The sequence below is a fragment of the Carassius auratus genome, chromosome 50 (assembly GCF_003368295.1).
Source record: "Carassius auratus strain Wakin chromosome 50, ASM336829v1, whole genome shotgun sequence".
In the NCBI taxonomy this organism is placed as follows: domain Eukaryota; kingdom Metazoa; phylum Chordata; class Actinopteri; order Cypriniformes; family Cyprinidae; genus Carassius; species Carassius auratus.
The window spans coordinates 17,649,163-17,667,121 of record NC_039292.1 but is presented as its reverse complement, the minus strand read 5'-3'; the positions used below and the strand labels follow the sequence as shown (position 1 = coordinate 17,667,121).

General features: G+C 39.1%; 1 protein-coding gene across 1 annotated transcript in view; it reads right to left on the bottom strand.

The window, feature by feature from the left end:
• Positions 1 to 924: 924 nt before the first annotated feature.
• The window catches only part of LOC113067207 (copine-8-like), a 49,594-nt gene continuing 32,559 nt past the window's right edge, over positions 925 to 17,959 (bottom strand). Inside the window, exons 14-20 of the mRNA XM_026239522.1 lie at positions 15,624 to 15,670; positions 14,801 to 14,982; positions 8,583 to 8,710; positions 7,971 to 8,073; positions 6,045 to 6,102; positions 4,974 to 5,047; positions 925 to 2,356 (exon numbers count right to left, since the gene is read on the bottom strand). Coding sequence (XP_026095307.1) covers positions 2,159 to 2,356; positions 4,974 to 5,047; positions 6,045 to 6,102; positions 7,971 to 8,073; positions 8,583 to 8,710; positions 14,801 to 14,982; positions 15,624 to 15,670 — 790 coding nt within the window. The 3' untranslated portion in view covers positions 925 to 2,158. The remainder of the gene's footprint in view (positions 2,357 to 4,973; positions 5,048 to 6,044; positions 6,103 to 7,970; positions 8,074 to 8,582; positions 8,711 to 14,800; positions 14,983 to 15,623; positions 15,671 to 17,959) is intronic.

Here is a 17,959-nt window from a genome sequence, read left to right as displayed (position 1 = left end):
TACTTGGTTTTTAAACCAACAAGAAGTTCTATTGTTCATCTCAATGTATTTAGCTGCACATTTCTTGTCATGAATGATCATAGTCAATGTTCAAATAGTCTACAGAAGAGATTCAGTTTGTGATAAAGTGCAGTTCAATTAGACCACAAATGAGGAAAACTACAGTGATAATGCCTGAACCCATATGGAAAAACTAGGGAAACAGCGCTTCCATCCCACACACGGTTACATTTTGACGCATGTTTTCTGCATGATTTATAGAGATAATACAGCATGCAGCATGAGTGGGTGTGAGTTTGACGTTGACACACTGTCATGTTAAATAAATGAAGTCTTAGCTCTGTGCCTGTGTTTAAGTTATTTTTTCCCAGGGTTGCTGGGGTCATGGCTTGCTCGTGTATTTTCTTGCTGAAATATGAAGGGTTTGGGGCAGAAAGAGCACATCTGACACTGGCTGGAGCGATCTCAGGAGATACGTGAAGTGCTGCCGATAGCTTTTTATTTTTGTTAAAGACGGTTTAACCAGATGTCGCTGAGCATTGTTTGGCTATTTTATATAATTTTGTTCTTGATGATCCATGTGATATTTTGAGGAGAATCTTTCCACATGTGATGTCAGTTCCATCTTACCGATTCTAAATGAAACATACCCTACAATCTTAACTTGTGTTCTTTTACAAGTTGATTTTAAATATCTAATTTCTTTTAAAAATGAAAAATGATTTTTTTACCACTGGCTGACTTGCTCTTCTGTCAGATTAAACTATTTGATGAAAGTGTACTCACTCTTAGGCCAGATGAGTTTGTTGAATGTTTCTTTATCTGAACATTACATCCTCTGCAAGTGAATGGGTGCCGTCAGAATGAGAGTCCAAACAGCTGATAACTGGTGGGCTGGAGTGGTGTGAATTACTTGTGGATTATTGTCATGTTTTTATCAGATGTTTGGACTCTCATTCTGACGGCACCCATTCACTGCAGAGCATCCACTGTTGAGCAAGTGTACAATTATTCAAATCTGATGAAGAAACTAACTCATCTTCATCTTGGATGGCGTGGAGGGTGAGGACCTAGCAGTTCTCGTTTTAGACAGTTTTTATTATTAACCATGTTTTTATGTTCTTAAACATACCGATCTGTACATTTTGCACACCTTTTCCAAATAAAACACCTTTTTTTCTGCATGCAGACTATTGATTACAAAGCAAACAAAACACGCTGTTTGTGTGGGTGGTGCATGCTTGAAAGCATATGCTACTTGTGTATGAGGCTACTTGTGTATCCATTTCTGTGCTTGGATATAGATATTGAGAGCAGCTACAGTTCGGTCTTAAAAGGAACGGTTCACCCAAAAATGAATATCACGCAGGAAAAAGAATCTTTAGCACAAAGTTAATGCTGCTCTTTTCCATTCAAGGAACATAAATGGTAACAGTGTTGCCAAGTCGTCAGTTTTATATTTGTGTAATACATCATTTAATTAAATTTAGAATTGAAGATCACTGTCAAAACAGGTAATAATGATAGTTTATAAATCTGAATCATACGTGTTTTGAGGATGAGTAAATAATGACAGAGATTTCATTTCGGGTGAACTGTTCCTTTAACTGAGAGTAAGGCTTTTAAACTTCAGTGCTGTGCTAATGCCGCTAAAGCTAAGCACAAATTCATTACAGTTTGAGGCAGTCAAATGACCAAGTTCTGTATATGAAATACTGAAATAGTAAAATAATTTGAAAACCTCGCACAACAGCATGAAAGTTTCTCTAACGTTGCTACCAAGGGTGGATTCATGCTTCTTCTAAAATCACACTCGCTCTATTTACAACGCCATGTAATAAAATGAGTCAATTTCATTGTTAAGCAGCTCAGATCAATTAGTAGAAAACGGTACAATTGTAAACGTATGCAGAAGTTCGTCAGACATGAGAACAGGAGATGATAGTACGAGAGACTGTGAAGTCATATTTCTGATGCTTGACTGACTGAAGAGGCCACTCGATACTTTAAAAGTGTCTGAAACACCTTCTGAAACCTTAGCGCGCCCGACGTCACCCTACACACTGAAGCACAGCATGCAGAAGGGCAGCGTTTCGCTCAGACAGGCCATGTGTGATCCTGAGAGTGACAGTGAACCGACGAGAGGACGACGGATGGCTCAGATCTGCGTCTGCAGCGGCTGGACGGGGTGGACGAGTGTCGCTGGGGGTTTGGACGGGTGCTGAGCTTTGATGCCTCTGCTCCTCATGTACTGGAGGAACTGATCGGGGATTTCCGCAAGAACGTCTTTGGCCAGACGGGCCATGCTGAGGATGTGATTCCCGCGGCGATCGATGTAGTCTCGGAAAGGAACGAACTGAGGAGGAATCGGAGAGAGATTAAGGAGAAAAATTCCTCTAGTTGGTAAAAATGAGTAGAACTCAAATTTAATTGAAACCAGACTTGAATTATGTTGTACATGTATAGTCTACTTCAAAACTTTACTTGCAGATAATATCATATTTAACACAATGTGCACATTTAAATCCTATTCTGTCATGTTTTAAAGATGTTTTGACTATGATTATGGATTATACCTCTAAGGACCGTTTCATAGTCAACGCGAGAAATGCGAGAAACACGAGCAAGCAACGCGAGCGACGCGCTCCCTTTCATAGTCTAAACAGTGAACGTCACGGGTGATGCGTGTATGCCATACACCGCTCACGCAACAGGGGGTAGTAGAGTCGGGTGATATTAGTAGAGTCGGGTCGCGTGATATTCAGATCACAATGGCAACTGAAGAGGAGTGTATTCTGTTGCTGATGAACTATCGTATAAATGTGGATGAATACGTATAAGTTCGCAGAATTTTTCCTCTTCGCCCGCCATTGTATTCAAACCTTCTTCTTCTGTAAACACAATATACTTGAATTAATGTACAATACTTGCAATGTCGCCCCCACCGACAACGCATAATATTGCGTGAATCGGTGCGTCGCGTATCAAAAACTAGGACGACACATTTGGCTACGCACCGGCGCATAATGGCGGCCGAAGCGTAACGATGCGTGACCTCGGGGAGGCATATGCGTACAGATGCGTTGATTATGAAACGGCCCTAAGCAACCGCTGAACTTTGAACCTCAGCCTTCGTGTGAACTGTAAAAAATGACTGTGATTTTAACGGTACAAAACTGTGAAAATGCTTCAGTAGAAACCTGTTAAATGGTTAACCGTAATTTCCTGTAAAATTTACAGGGAATAACCGTAAACTGACATTCCCAGAACTCTCTGAGTTGCATTTTGTTTGAATTTGATGTTTTTTTCTTTGAAATAACTGTTTCTTCTTAGCTGTTATGTTTATTAGGGTTGTATGTTACATATAATGTTGTTATATTAGTGTTTATTGCACATTTCAGTTTAATGAGTCTCACCATGATGGTGTTTACTGCTTATTTGAATGACACTCTGCACTTTCTATGTATCTCATTATTTAAAAGCTGCTTGAGTTGGGCTTTGTTTCATCACATGACTTTCTCATCACCACTTGTTTTTGGTGGTTAGCAGTGTATTACAAAGGTACAAAACAGATTTCAGTACTTCACTAAGTTGCTATATTAATGTAAACATAAAATGGTGTTACCATATTTTTTATGGTATAAAACCATTGTTACCGTATTCTTTTACAGTATAAAACCGTTAAACCTAATAGGGTGTTACCGTATTTTTTACAGTATAATTCTGGCAACCACAGCTGCCGTTTTTTTTACTGTATATTTTACTGATTACCTTTTACATTGTGCCCATGCAGTTTTGTGACAGGTGTTATGTGATATTACATTTAAAGTTCATATTCACAATCTTCATTACGAATGTGTAATTATAAATTGACTTCTATACATAGCATTCAAGTTTCAGAAAATGTTCAGTGCACTGTACATTTAACATTTTTGATTGCAATTAACATGCAATTAAGTGTCAAATTATATATATATATATATATATATATATATATATATATATATATATATATATATATATATATATATATATATATATATATTAATCTTTCATCCAAATGAATGAATTCTTAACACATGTAATGTTTAAAGAAATAGTTCAGCCAAAAATGAAAATTTGTTGAAAATTTACCCACCCTCATCCAAGGTGTAGATGAGTTTGTGTCTTCATCAGATTTGGAGAATAGTGTCATTGCGTCACTGTCTCATCAATGGATGCTCTGCAGTGAATGGGTGCCATCAAAATAGAGTCCAGACAGCTGATAAAACATCACAAGTAATCCACAAGTAATCCACACCACTCCTGTCCATCAGTTAACATCTGGAGAAATAAAAAGCTGAAACAAATCCATAATTAAGGCGTTTTAACTTCAAACCATTGTTTATTGCCAAAATATGAGTCCATAATCCATAATGATGCTTCCTCCAGGAAAAGTCCATCATTATCAACTGTTTTGGCTTGTAAAACGAACATGCAGGTTCAGCTTCAGGTTAATTGATGAACTGGAGTCAATACTTGTGGATTATTGTGATTGTTTACCAGCTGTTCTGACGGCACCCATTCACTGCAGAGGATCCATTGGTGAGAAAGTGATGTAAATTTCTCAAAATCTGATGGAGAAACAAACTCATCTACACCTTGGATGGCCTGACATTTTCAGCAAATGTTCATTTATTTGTGAACTATTCCTGTATTGCTATGTTGATGGTTAAACCTTGAAAAATATGATGATCATAAGCTAAACATTTATTTTCAGTTCTGCACACATGCCTGCTCGGCCTCCATTTATTTACTGTATACCTTTTTCCCGATTGCTTTTTATTACCACATAGTCACTGAGAGAGGAGTCAAAATTATTGTCGGTGATCATCAATGATACAGACGCTGTAGACATTAGGTTGAAAATCGCCTAGAATATTGCTTTACTATTTCTGTTCAGGGATACTTGATACACAGGGCTGGAAACTCACCTGCACGATGTCTCTCTCCGCAAAGCGACCCCTGGATGATATCCTGACCTCATCGCCATCTAGTTCAATCATCTCTGTCAAATGGAAGAAAATGGCACAGAAAAAATGATCCTATGTTGCTTCCATTTGGCTCAGACTGTTATAGTCAAGTGTGCTATCACTGGATTTCATGAGTTCAGATACAGCCTTTAATGCAGCAGCTGAAATGAGTTCAAAGAGCAGATCATGACTGCTGTGAGATAATGAGAACACAGGGAGCTGCATGTAAATGAGCTTTATCTTCATTAAAGGAAGAAAGTATTAACCTATATACAAACTGTTAGCCCAGAAGAAACTTAAAGGTACAGTCACAAATTTATTTTAAAAAAAAAAGGGCGGGAAAAGAGGATGGAAACTTTGTTTGAAAACTTTGACTAAAATTATAGGTGGGTTTATGTAAAATAAATTAAAATGTTAAAATATTATATTTTCAATATGGGTCTTTAAAACAAAAAAGATGGCAATGAATTAAGGGGAAATTAACTTTAGCATGAAGTCTTTAAAAAATATTCACTAAATGAACTTTACATTAAAAAAGAAAACCTTTGAGCACAAAAAAAAGCATTAATGCAAATAAACCATATAATCATGTAGTCATAAAGCAATTTGCTAAATGAATCACATTTTTGTTTACTTTCCAATTACATCATCTTGTGAAAAATCTCCAATTTTTCATGAATAATACCAACACTATCAGTGAGTGTAAATCATTCTCATTAAGTTTGATATTACCAACAAACAAAATATGCAATCTACAGCAGATGAGGCAGTGATGACAGCTGACACGAAGGAACTGGATCACACTTTTCAGATGAAAGGAGAGGTACAGGGTTATTTAGGAAATCAACTGATAAGCCAATGGAAACATGAAAGCTCCTATAGCACATACTCTACTAATGACGTTCTGGAGACTGATTGGTCTCACAGGAACATATGTGAACCAGGTTTCTCTTTTGATCTGATATGCTCTGCTGGACTGGATTGATATCATATCACACATCATCAAAGACATATGCATTTCTCTAATCTTACCATCAAACTCAGCTGGCCCGACCCCAACGATGATAATTGACATGGGAAGACTCGAGGCCTTCAACAGAAGGGAACAGTTCATTAAAACAAGACCCCCAAGAATACCCTCCTCATATAATTCAGTATGTGTGTAATCAAACATGCACAAAACAGATCGCAGTAATACAATACAACATCTTGCGTTCCAATCAATCTTGGAGACACAGGAGGCACTTTCCTCAAAAGTGAAAGTGACATGACACGTAGCCAGGTATGGTGACCCATACTCTGAATTAGTGATCTGCATTTATACCATCTTGCACACACACAGCAGTGAACACACACATACACACACACACCCGGAGGAGTGGGCATCATTTATGCTGCGGCACCCATGGAGCAGTTGGGGGTTCGGTGCTTTGTTATTGAAGGTGGAGAGAGTGCTGTACATTCACCCCCATCACCCACAATCCCTTGAGAGAGAATCGAACCTGAAACCTTTGGGTAACAAGTCTGACTCTCTAATCATTAGGCCATGACTTCCCCAAATAGGGTGCGAACTGATTTCCTTTTAAACATTTAAATGTCTGTGATCCCTGTAAAATGATGATTAAAAAAAAAATAATGGGCAAAAATGCAGTATTTAGCAGTGTCCCGCATTTTATGTTCAACTCTGTTACCGCATGATTTCTGCCTATTAAAAAATTTGCATTCAATTCCATTTTATAAAGTTTTGAAGAAATTGTGAGTGGATTTCTCAAGCTAAATCAGTCAAAACTGTTACTGAGTCATATAAATAAACAATACTCTTGCCAATATTATTTCCAATCATATTTTATTTTTTAAAAACTAAAAAGCTTGGGTCTCCTACTGAATGATGACTTAATTTTGGCTAAATATACAAATACTGTACGTAAATGTTTCTTGCAGTCCTGTCATGCATTCTGGAGTATGCAAACTTTTTATTCAGCTTTCATGTTTATTTAAAGTCTGAACCTTACTTCACAAAGTATTTAAGCACCACAGGGTGGCTGCCATAACTCTTAAATGTGAAATATGAGTCCCATTCATTAAGCTAAGGTAACTTGTCCTGTTTGAGTGTAAACGGCTCAGCTATCTGCACACTGACACTTTATGAACAACTCCTGTCACAGCCTGCACAATATATCACATTTCAGCATCTCAGTTCACATGCTTTAAAGCAAAGACAAATGCATTCAGTTTGACCTTTTTTTTTTTTTTGTCTATTTCTGTATTCTTCAGCCAATTTATAATTGGGTGTAAGTTCTTTTCTTTTATTCAGCACATTCATTCACAGTCTAATTGTTCATCCAATAATCATGTCTTCTAGGCATTAGAATGATAAATGGCTATTGTTTACAAAGCAAACACACTTGGAGCCATTAGATTAAGGTTCATTTTGTGCGTTTTCCAGTTTGATAAAGTTATTTTTAAGTACATTTTAGTATATTCTGTATATTTGCTGTAAAATGTCAGCACCATTACCGTAATTTTGTTGTAGACAACTGGTAATTGTTTTACCAAGAAGAATGTACAGTAGTTTGATCGCCCTGAGGAGAAGACTTGTAATGTCAAATTAATCTGTAAACCAATTTTCTACTACAAAATCATGGTAACAGGGCTGACATTTTAAGGTCACACCTTCAGACAAATAGTTGTGGAAAGAGGAATGATGTCTTTGTTTTATACACTTATGGAATAGTTCGTCAACTTAAAAAGGGAGGAAATTATGATGATAACAGGGTTGACAGCTTTGGGACAAAATGATGACTTGCTGTTTATAAACATAAAGTAACAGGCCTACCACATAGTAAAATTGGTGTCAGCTATTCATTGTCACATTTTATAAATGTCTATAAGGGACACTTGTCTTTTCTGTTTTTCCAGATGGTGTAAAGATTGCAGTGAACTGTGTTGTTTGCTTACGTTTACGATGGATTCTTTCGTCTGAGCCATGTCTGAGATGACCCCATCAGAGATGATGAGGAGGATGAAGTATTCGGAGCCATCCTTTACTAATGAAGCATATCTGCGAAAGAAATCAGCTGATCAGTTCATGTGCTTGTTATGGACACAGGGACTGAATCCCAATTCAAAAAACCAATCCATCCTAGTGTCAGTAGTCAAAAGTTCCTTGATGATGTACTATTTTTGGTGGATTTTCCAATTATGCCCCAACGCATGCTTTTTGGGCTATTGCCTAAATTCAGTTTTCTAACGAAGTACCAGGATGCAAACATTACCAAAAATAAAATATTTATTCCTTCTCTTTCTAGCTTGTACTTATTTGAACAATGCCCAAAATTTGGGATTACAAGCACATGCTGTATCTATTTGCCTCTTTAAGAATTGATTTATGCATCCCCCAATTATGATTCGCTGTGGATTAAAGCGTATGAAAAATGACTAAACGGAAACATTACATTGTAGTGCACAATCTGTATTGTATAAAGCACTATATAAATAAAGGTGACTAGTACTTAATATAACAAATCTGAAAAAAAGTAAGTATATAAGTATGTATGTAATTAGCCTTACCTTGCTACATGATTAATAACAGGTGAGAAATATGTTGGTCCATAGAGACGAACAGACTTCAGACTCTGATAATACGCCTCTAGAACGCCCTCTATCCCACTGCAGTATGGGTTTTCTGGGTTCCCGTTCTGTAATGTAAATGAACATATGTACATGTAATACACACATTCGCAATACAAGCATCACAGAGTACTGTACTGTGAATGGGTGTTTAGGCTACGTACTATTGTGGAAAAGTGTATTTGGACTGAACGTGCACTTGCAGTGTACGTAAAAATGTAATATAATATTTTATATACTTTAGCTTTCTTTAAATAGAATCTTAAAATCTGTACTTGCTGATAATATCATATTAACAAAAAAAAAATGCAACTTAAGTGTAGCGAGTACACTGTAATGGCTGTCTATTTACCTAAGTACACTTGGTAAAAATGTAAAAGTTTCACTGTGAGTACATTTATTTTGATAAGCTTACTAACATTCCAAAGCATATGTAAAGTAATATAATTTGAGCTCTAGTATTATTCCGTTATTGTAAATATTGTACTACACTGCATCTTCATCATTAAAAATTGCCATTACAAATATATTTAAATATACCACATTAAAGTACATTGTAGTTCACCATAAAAGCAAGCATATTATCCAGTACAGTGTAACCATAATTCAAAGACAATGGAAATAATTATGAAATTACACATAAAGATAGTCCTACTTAACTGGATAAAAAAAAAAAAAAAATCACTTCAGCTAATTCCACTTAATATAAATCTAAACTGTGATACATTTTAATGTAAATGCAATTAACATGGAATGAAGTTTCTGAAAACATAAAATTCAGTTTGGAGTTTCCTTGAAAGAATATTAATTCTGTGCGAGGTTATCTTTTTCATGTTTGCACAAAAGCAGAACATATTTTTTTATGTTAAAATATTAAATAATATCCAACAGGATTTTAGTAATATAGTAAGTAGTAATCTATACTACTACTAAATAGCAATTGTCTATACTGATAGTAGATATTACGGATAGTATAATCGGACATGTTTACCGTGAGCAATCACTGTCATAGCAAAACAACAAGAACACGAATCAGCCATTAAAAGTTTGATCTGGCCATCTGAGCTCACATCCCAGAAGCTTTCTGTAGTAAGAGTTGTGTTTAAAGAGAGCTATTCACTCAAGTAAAGCTTTAATGCTCTGCTGAGTGCATATGAAGTCTCCCGCGTTCAGCCCTGAGGAGAAGCATGTGTGTGTGTGTGTGTGTGTGTGTTTCAGCAGTGTGTGGGCAGCTGCAGCCGCAGGCAGTGCATCTGTTTGGTTTAATAAGGATCTGTGTCTCACTGTATATGGGATTATGTGATAGATTCTCTGTGACCGTTTCGTGGGTGTGAAAGAGGAAAAAAAAAAAAAAGTAAATAAATAAAGCAAATAAATGATGTCCTCTTTAGAAATGTGAGACAGCTGTGGGTAATCTCCATTTGCTAATGTCTATCAATCTTTTTCAGTTTTCTTTATGAATGGTTTCATCCATATTTATCAGTTAGTCACCCCGCAGAGCCCTTATTTGGTTACCAGTGGGGTAGTTGTAGTTGTATGAAATCAAAACTACAGCTTGTTGCCATTTAGTCCATGTTTGTTGGTTTTTAGGTCATTTATAGGCTAAAGTACTTCTAAAGGTTAATAATATGATTTTTTGAATACATGTTCACATTTAACATTTAAAAACTCCGTCTTAAATTACAAAGGAAGAGGCTGGAATTAAAAGTATTTATATTTGTCACGCTGTCTGGTCTCTGTTTCCCAATTCCCACTAAGCCTTGTTCCTTCATTACAGTAATTGCACTCCTGTTAATTGCACTCAGGTGTCGAGTCAGGTTCCCATTGACCCTCCAGAGTCAGGTCAAGTCACCGTTGACCCTCCAGAGTCAGGTCAAGTCACCGTTGACACTCCAGAGTCAGGGCAAGTCACCGCTGACCCTCCAGAGTCAGGTCAAGTCACCGTTAATCCAGAGTCAGGGCAAGTTACCGTTGACCCTCCAGAGTCAGGGCAAATCATCGTTGACGCTCCAGAGTCAGGGAAAGTCACCGTTGACGCTCCAGAGTCAGGGCAAGTCACCGTTGACGCTCCAGAGTCAGGGCAAGTCACCGTTGACGCTCCAGAGTCAGGGAAAGTCACCGTTGACGCTCCAGAGTCAGGGAAAGTCACCGCTGACGCTCCAGAGTCAGGTCAAGTCACCGTTGACGCTCCAGAGTCAGGTCAAGTCACCGTTGACACTCCAGAGTCAGGGCAAGTCACCGCTGACCCTCCAGAGTCAGGGAAAGTCACCGTTGACGCTCCAGAGTCAGGGCAAGTCACCGATGACCCTCCAGAGTCAGGGAAAGTCACCGTTGACGCTCCAGAGTCAGGGCAAGTCACCGTTGACGCTCCAGAGTCGGTGAAAGTCACCGTTGACGCTCCAGAGTCAGGGCAAGTCACCGTTGACGCTCCAGAGTCAGGGAAAGTCACCGCTGACGCTCCAGAGTCAGGTCAAGTCACCGCTGACGCTCCAGAGTCAGGGCAAGTCACCGTTGACCCTCCAGAGTCAGGTCAAGTCACCGCTGACGCTCCAGAGTCAGGTCAAGTCACCGTTGACCCTCCAGAGTCAGGTCAAGTCACCGTTGACGCTCCAGAGTCAGGTCAAGTCACCGCTGACGCTCCAGAGTCAGGCCAAGTCACCGCTGACGCTCCAGAGTCAGGTCAAGTCACCGTTGACGCTCCAGAGTCAGGTCAAGTCACCGCTGACACTCCAGAGTCAATGCAAGTCAACGCTGACACTCCAGAGTCAGGGAAAGTCACAGTTGACACTCCAGAGTCAAGTCACAGATGATCTTTATGGGCAAAGGCAAGTCATCAATGATCTTCATGAGCAGAGTTGCAATTACTAGAGTCTCTCCACGTCTCTGCTGAACTACCAGAGCCTCTCCACGTCTCGGCCGCCCTGGTGGGATTCTGTCTCGACCGCATGGCTCCAATTCCACCTTGCTCCTCTCTGGATTCCTGCCCTGTCTGTTTGCCCTGGGCCACTGAACGTTATGTTCCTTCCTGGACTTGTGTTTTGTTGTTGTTTTTTGCCCTTCTCTCTGTTTCCCTCTATGGACCTGGCCATCCGTCCCTCCCCCTGATCCTCCACCGGTCCACCTCCCTCCTGGGCTCCTTGTTTGTGTTTTTTGCACTTATTGTCTCTGTTCCCCCATACCTGGTCCTCCGTCCCTCCCCATGGTCCTCTGCCGCTCCACCTCCCTCCTGGTCTCTGTGTTCCTTGGTCTCTTCTTGTGTTCAGGTGGAGCATCTGGTAGCTGCTCCGTGGAGGAGGGGGTAATGTCACGCTGTCTGGTCTCTGTTTCCCTGAGTCTCCACTAGTGGTCTCACTTCCCCATAGGCACCTCACCGTAGGCACTACAATTCCCACTAAGCCTTGTCCCTTCATCACAGTGATTGCACTCCTGTTAATTGCATTCAGGTGTCTTCACTTGAAAGTCATTACCCTGCCTATATTAACCGGTCTTTTTCTGTTTGTCTTCATGGAGTCCTTTCATTCCATCACCCAGTTTCCTCGCCTTTGGGGGAAGTCTTGGCCTAATGGTTAGAGAGTCGGACTCCCAATCGAAGGGTTGTGAGTTCTAGTCTCGGGCCGGACGGAATTGTGGGTGGGGGTAGTGCATGAACAGCTTTCTCTCCACCTTCAACACCACGACTTAGGTGCCCTTGAGCAAGGCATCGAACCCCCAACTGCTCCCCGGGTGCCGCAGCATAAATGGCTGCCCACTGCTCCGGGTGTGTGCTCACAGTGTGTGTGTGTGTGTGTGTGTTCACTGCTCTGTGTGTGTGCATTTCGGATGGGTTAAATGCAGAGCACAAATTCTGAGTATGGGTCACCATACTTGGCTGAATGTCACTTCACTTTCACCTTTTTCACTTCACTTCCGAGTTTCCTGTTCCTATTCGTGTTCCTGTTCCTATCCCTATTGTTTGTTTGTTTGGATTGATTTCTGGTTTTGACCCCTGCTTGTTGGATTCTGATTTGGATTAACCATTAAATACCACACTGCGTTTGGATCTCTCCTGTTTTCCTCTGGGTTCCGAACGTAACAATATTATTCTTGTCAAACCCAAAACCAGCTTATTATAATGACATTTTTGCAAAATCCAGAGTTTACTTTGTTTACAAAATTGGTAGATATAAATAGTGGAATACACTAAATAAGTCGCTGACATACTGATTAACGTAAAAAGCATAGCTGGAGTAATGGATAACTTAGATTTGGTTTTTCTTCAATCGTTTTCCTTTCCAATATACGAATACCATTTATGGTATTTTGTGACAGCTCTCAGAAAGTTAAGACATATAGATTATATGAATGTTGACCAAGAAAGCTTACTGGGTGTAGATGTAGATAACAGTTTGTCCAATGTAGTATAGTGAGATGAAGGCTGAAATACACTATATGACTTAAGGGGGTCATATGACGTTTCTAAAAAGAACATAATTTGGTGTAATTCAATGTGTTTATGCGGTTTAAGGTTAAAAGAAAAAAAAACATTATTTTCCAAATACTGTACATTATTGTTGCTCCTTTATGCCCTGCCTTTCTGAAACATGTCGATTTTTTTAAAGCTCATCGGTCTAAATAGCAAGGTGTACGCTGATTGGCCAGCTATCCAGTTCATTGTGATTAGCCGAATTCCTCAAGCGTGTGATGGAAATGTTACACCCCTTAACATACGTTGATGCCGTGCATCCTAGCATGACAAGACAAAAACAATAAAATCCATTATAAACGAGACATTTGTTGCATCCATTGGGGACATAGTTATGGATTATGAGTACTTATATTGCCTCTTCACGTGTTGCGTTGCATAACATTCCGAGTAAACATTAACCATGTTTGCATTTATGATCGGAGAAACAACAAACAACAAGTGCTATTCTACACTGCTCAAAACTCATGTTTGAATCATCAGTGGAAATTCTTTAAATTTAAAAACCTTCAGGCTGTGAATCAGAAGTTGTTATTGCCACACTTTATAGAAACAGACACCAGCGTTGTAGGCTACTCTCCCAGGAAACAGTCCTTGTCCTCCGTAAAATGCGTTGCTCACATCTGAATATTTGGGTTGAACTGTTTTGGAACAGTGTTGTTAATACAACTTAACCTCTGATTTGTATTTGTATCTTCTTTTGGAAGGGCCAAATAAAGTAGCTTTGCTTTCACAATGAAATGAAACAACGATTTGGGCGGCGTTATGCAAATCTTCCCACACAGTGACGTGACGAATGAGCTGTTTTTGGGGGGGCTTGGTTGACTCTTAACTTTAATAAAGAATATCTATTTGGATTTGAGACAACTTTACAGATCTTTATGAACCAAGAGCTTTGTTACACTCCACAGAGAAAGGAAACATGGAAAAGTGCATCATATGACCCCTTTAAAATCTTCAAGGGATCATAGTCTGAAGTTAAAAATAAATAAATTAATGCACATCATATACACTACTTGATATGCTGACAGGGCAAAAATCTGGGCAAAATGTGTATGGTGTATTCCATCCTTTAATTCAATGTTTGACTCCAAGACAACCGGTGCTGTACCAATACACCTAAATTCACTCGCTCAGAATTATACACCCTCCACAAGCCTTGTGGTGCCAACCCAAGAGGCACAAAATGACTCTCACGGATGTTTTACTGGACTGTTCCCAGCTGGTGAAACGACCTGAAATCTCAGTTCGAGCAGCTGAGACTTTGTCCATCTCCAAAAAATGTCTAAAAACACATTTACCTATTCTATTCTATTCTATTCTATTCTATTCTATTCTAATTTACTCTAATATATATATATATATATATATATATATATATATAAATAAAACACCTTGCTATGTGTACTCTGCTAGACTAAGTAAGACTTGTCACAGCACTTGTATACTGTTGTTCTCTTGTCGGTCTGATTGCTTCTATTGTTCTCCTCATTTATAAGTCGCTTTGCATAAAAGTATCTGCTAAATTATTAAATGTAACTGTAAATGACTAAGGCATAATCAGTGTAAGACTGTTCATGTAACACTCTCACTGACAAATAAAACAGAAGATCCTCAAACAAAAACATGCTGTTTGAGAACTAATTGTTTTAATATAAAACAGTATAACAGCATACTCAAAAAGAAGTGTCCTCACCAGGGGGAATTCATGAGATATGCGGCCATCGGGTGGCAGTTTTGCACCAAAGCCCAGTGCAGGGAACAGCTTATCACTGTCATAGTCCTGAATAATCTCCCCCACGGCTCTGAGGGCCAGTGCATACGCATTCAGATGATACGGGCTCATGTAGTGTAGAGAGGTAGGCTGGGAAGGGTTGCCTGCCACAAATAAAGCACAAAATGCATGAATCAACAAAACAAATTTTGGGTCATTCTAATGAATTAGTTCAATTTGTTAAATGTGTGTACCCATGAATAACTACACATGTTTTTGATAAACTATTTGTTTACCCTTCAACCCTGTTATGCTGTGTCGTTTCCCCCTTTAAAAATAATGATCTGTGCATTATCTTTAAAAGATTATTCTGACCACATAGTCACACCCTTAAATTAGCTCTTTTCAGTTGAATAGTTCAACTCTGATATGGGTAAATAATCTATAATTTTGTATTAATTACTGTAAATAATGTAAATATATATAATATATAATTATAATAATATACAATAATATAAAACTTTTAATTGAGTACAATTTTAAAATTGTACTTTCTCAATACTTTTTATACCTCGGTTAGTTACAATAAATAATTATTAGTAAATGTTCACGTCACATGTAAATGATGATGTATCATTTACATTTACATTACTTTTACATTTATTCATTTAGCAGACGCTTTTATCCACAGCGACTTACAGATGAAGACAGTGGAAGCAATCAAAAACAACAAAAAGAGCAATGATATATAAGTGCTATAACAAGTCTCAGTTAGAATAGCAGTGTTTCAGTAATGTAAGCTCACCGTTTGACGCAGTAAAATCAATGGCCACTGTGAAGTTAATTTGAGTGCTGCAAGTGAACAGAGAAAAACAATGATGTGAGCACATGTGAATCAGCTTGTGAACATCAAATATATTATGTTTATTAAAGTGTATTAAAGCTGCTCAGTTAAATCCTCAGTGAGCTGACTGTGTGAAACTGTGTCTCAGCTCAATTTAAACGGTGGGTAAAATTAAGAAGTTATTCCCTCAGAGTAGCTCTGTGTTTATCTAATATTCTCTCCGTAGCTTCCTGGATTTTCTGTCTGTTCAACAGAATGCATATAGAGAGATTAACTAATTGTCTGTAAGAATGTTCCACAGTATTCTTTTAGCACATCCTTCCAATTATTCCTCGGATATTTCCCATGTTTGCTGGACTGTTTGAAGGCCAGATCATGTGCCTGGGGTCTCTGTGTCTCTCAGAATAGAGTGCTCTATTTATAACTCGGTTTATTACGGCATCATAATGCAGTGCGCTGTCTGTGAATATGTGTTTGTGACGTGGAGAGAAGGAGAGGGAAGGAAGATGGAATTATTCATGGATGGTGAGGCATAGCAATGTGTTTCCAGTCTCAATAGATGAGCCCAAGTATGTTCATGTGCATGGAAAACCCGGATGGCATCACACTTGCCAAAATATATGAGAAACTGAAATCCATTTCCAAAACGATGCATCTATTTCCAGAATGATAACTATATATCATGCTTTTCACAGCAATAGAAACTCTCCTTGAAGTAATGCAACAGTGTAGCATACTACTGTTTAAAACATGTATTACTGACCACCACGCCACCAACTGCCTAGGAACCATACCAATCCCCTAACATCCATCCAAAACACCCTAGCGACTGCTGTGCAACCACATAGCAGCGCCCTAGCAACCACAGAAAATATCTTACCAACACCTTAGAAACTACCAAGAAACCCCCAAAAAAACTTCAACGATAGTTTCCTTTCTGTTAGTCAATTTCGATGTTGTGTCGAAGTTCTGAAACTAGTGGTCGCTCTTAGGAGGCCAAACACCCCTGAAAAGGCCAATAAAATTTGCATGCATGACTAAGCCCCCGGACATCCGGGCATATAAGGTGCCTGCACGCTTCAGTTAGCTTTGTTCTTCGGAGCCGATGCTGTGTCTTTTGAGAGCAGCAATCTCCTTTTACCTCTCGCCGGGATTATATGACATAATCAGCACACTCCGAAATACAGATAAGTGTAGAGAGATCCATTGACTGTTTCGACAGCAATCTCTGAGAGAGTCTGTAAGAGCAAATTTCTCTAAATGAACAGACACTGAGGATTGTGTGTATTGCATTCAATTCATGTCGAGGTATGTCTTCCTCGGATGGCCACAATTGCTGTCCTCCAGTGTTGTAGTCTAGTCACAAACTGTCGAGTCCGAGTCGAGTCTCGAGTCCCAGTGTTTGAGTCCGAGTCCAAGTCTGAGTCACCAAAGAAGAGTCCGAGTCGAATCCAAGTTGAGTCACCATTACCAGAGTTCGAGTCCGAGTCGAGTCTCGAGTCCCTTATTGGAAAATTGCTTTACGTTTTTTTGAGGAAACCAACTGATGGTAGGCATTGAAGTCCATTATATGAAGAAAACATCCCGAAATGTTTTCCTTAAAAACATAATTTAAGAAAAAACGGCATGGATATCCTGGATGTCATTGGGAGGAGTAAATGATTAGTAAATTTTCATTTTTGTGTGAACTAATCCTTTAACACTGTATTACAGAAATACACTCGGCGAAAAAAAGAAACGTGCATTTTACAGGACACTGTATTTTAAAGATACTTAAAACAGAAAAATCAATACGATATGCCGAGAGAGAGAGAGAGAGAGAGAGAGAGAGAGAGAGAGAGAGAGTGAGTTTGATTTAGTGGTGATTTAGCGTGAGTGCATTTGTATGTGTTCAAGTGAATGTGTGTGTGTGACGGCACGCGACTGGTCAGAAAGCAACATGTAACGAAAAGGGCGTTCACATATCGCGTCTTTTGTGCGCTCAAGTTCAATTTTTCAACAGGTGGCCCTGAGGTGCACAACAGCCTTCTTGAGGGAAGGAGAAACTGCCAGCTCATCCACAGGCTACTAAGAACCCACGAAAGACTTTGAAGCGGTCCTAAGATTGCAAAAGAGAATGAGGAAAGCCCACTGACCTGCTTGCCCCAGGCTTGGGGTCAAGCCTCACTCCTGGTGGAGGTACAGGGGAGAACAGCTTCCATCAGCCAGATGCCACTTGGCATAAGGCCACCAGATAGTCAGCCAAACAGCAATTTCATCTTTCCCTGGGTGACATACACACACATACACAAGGCTTT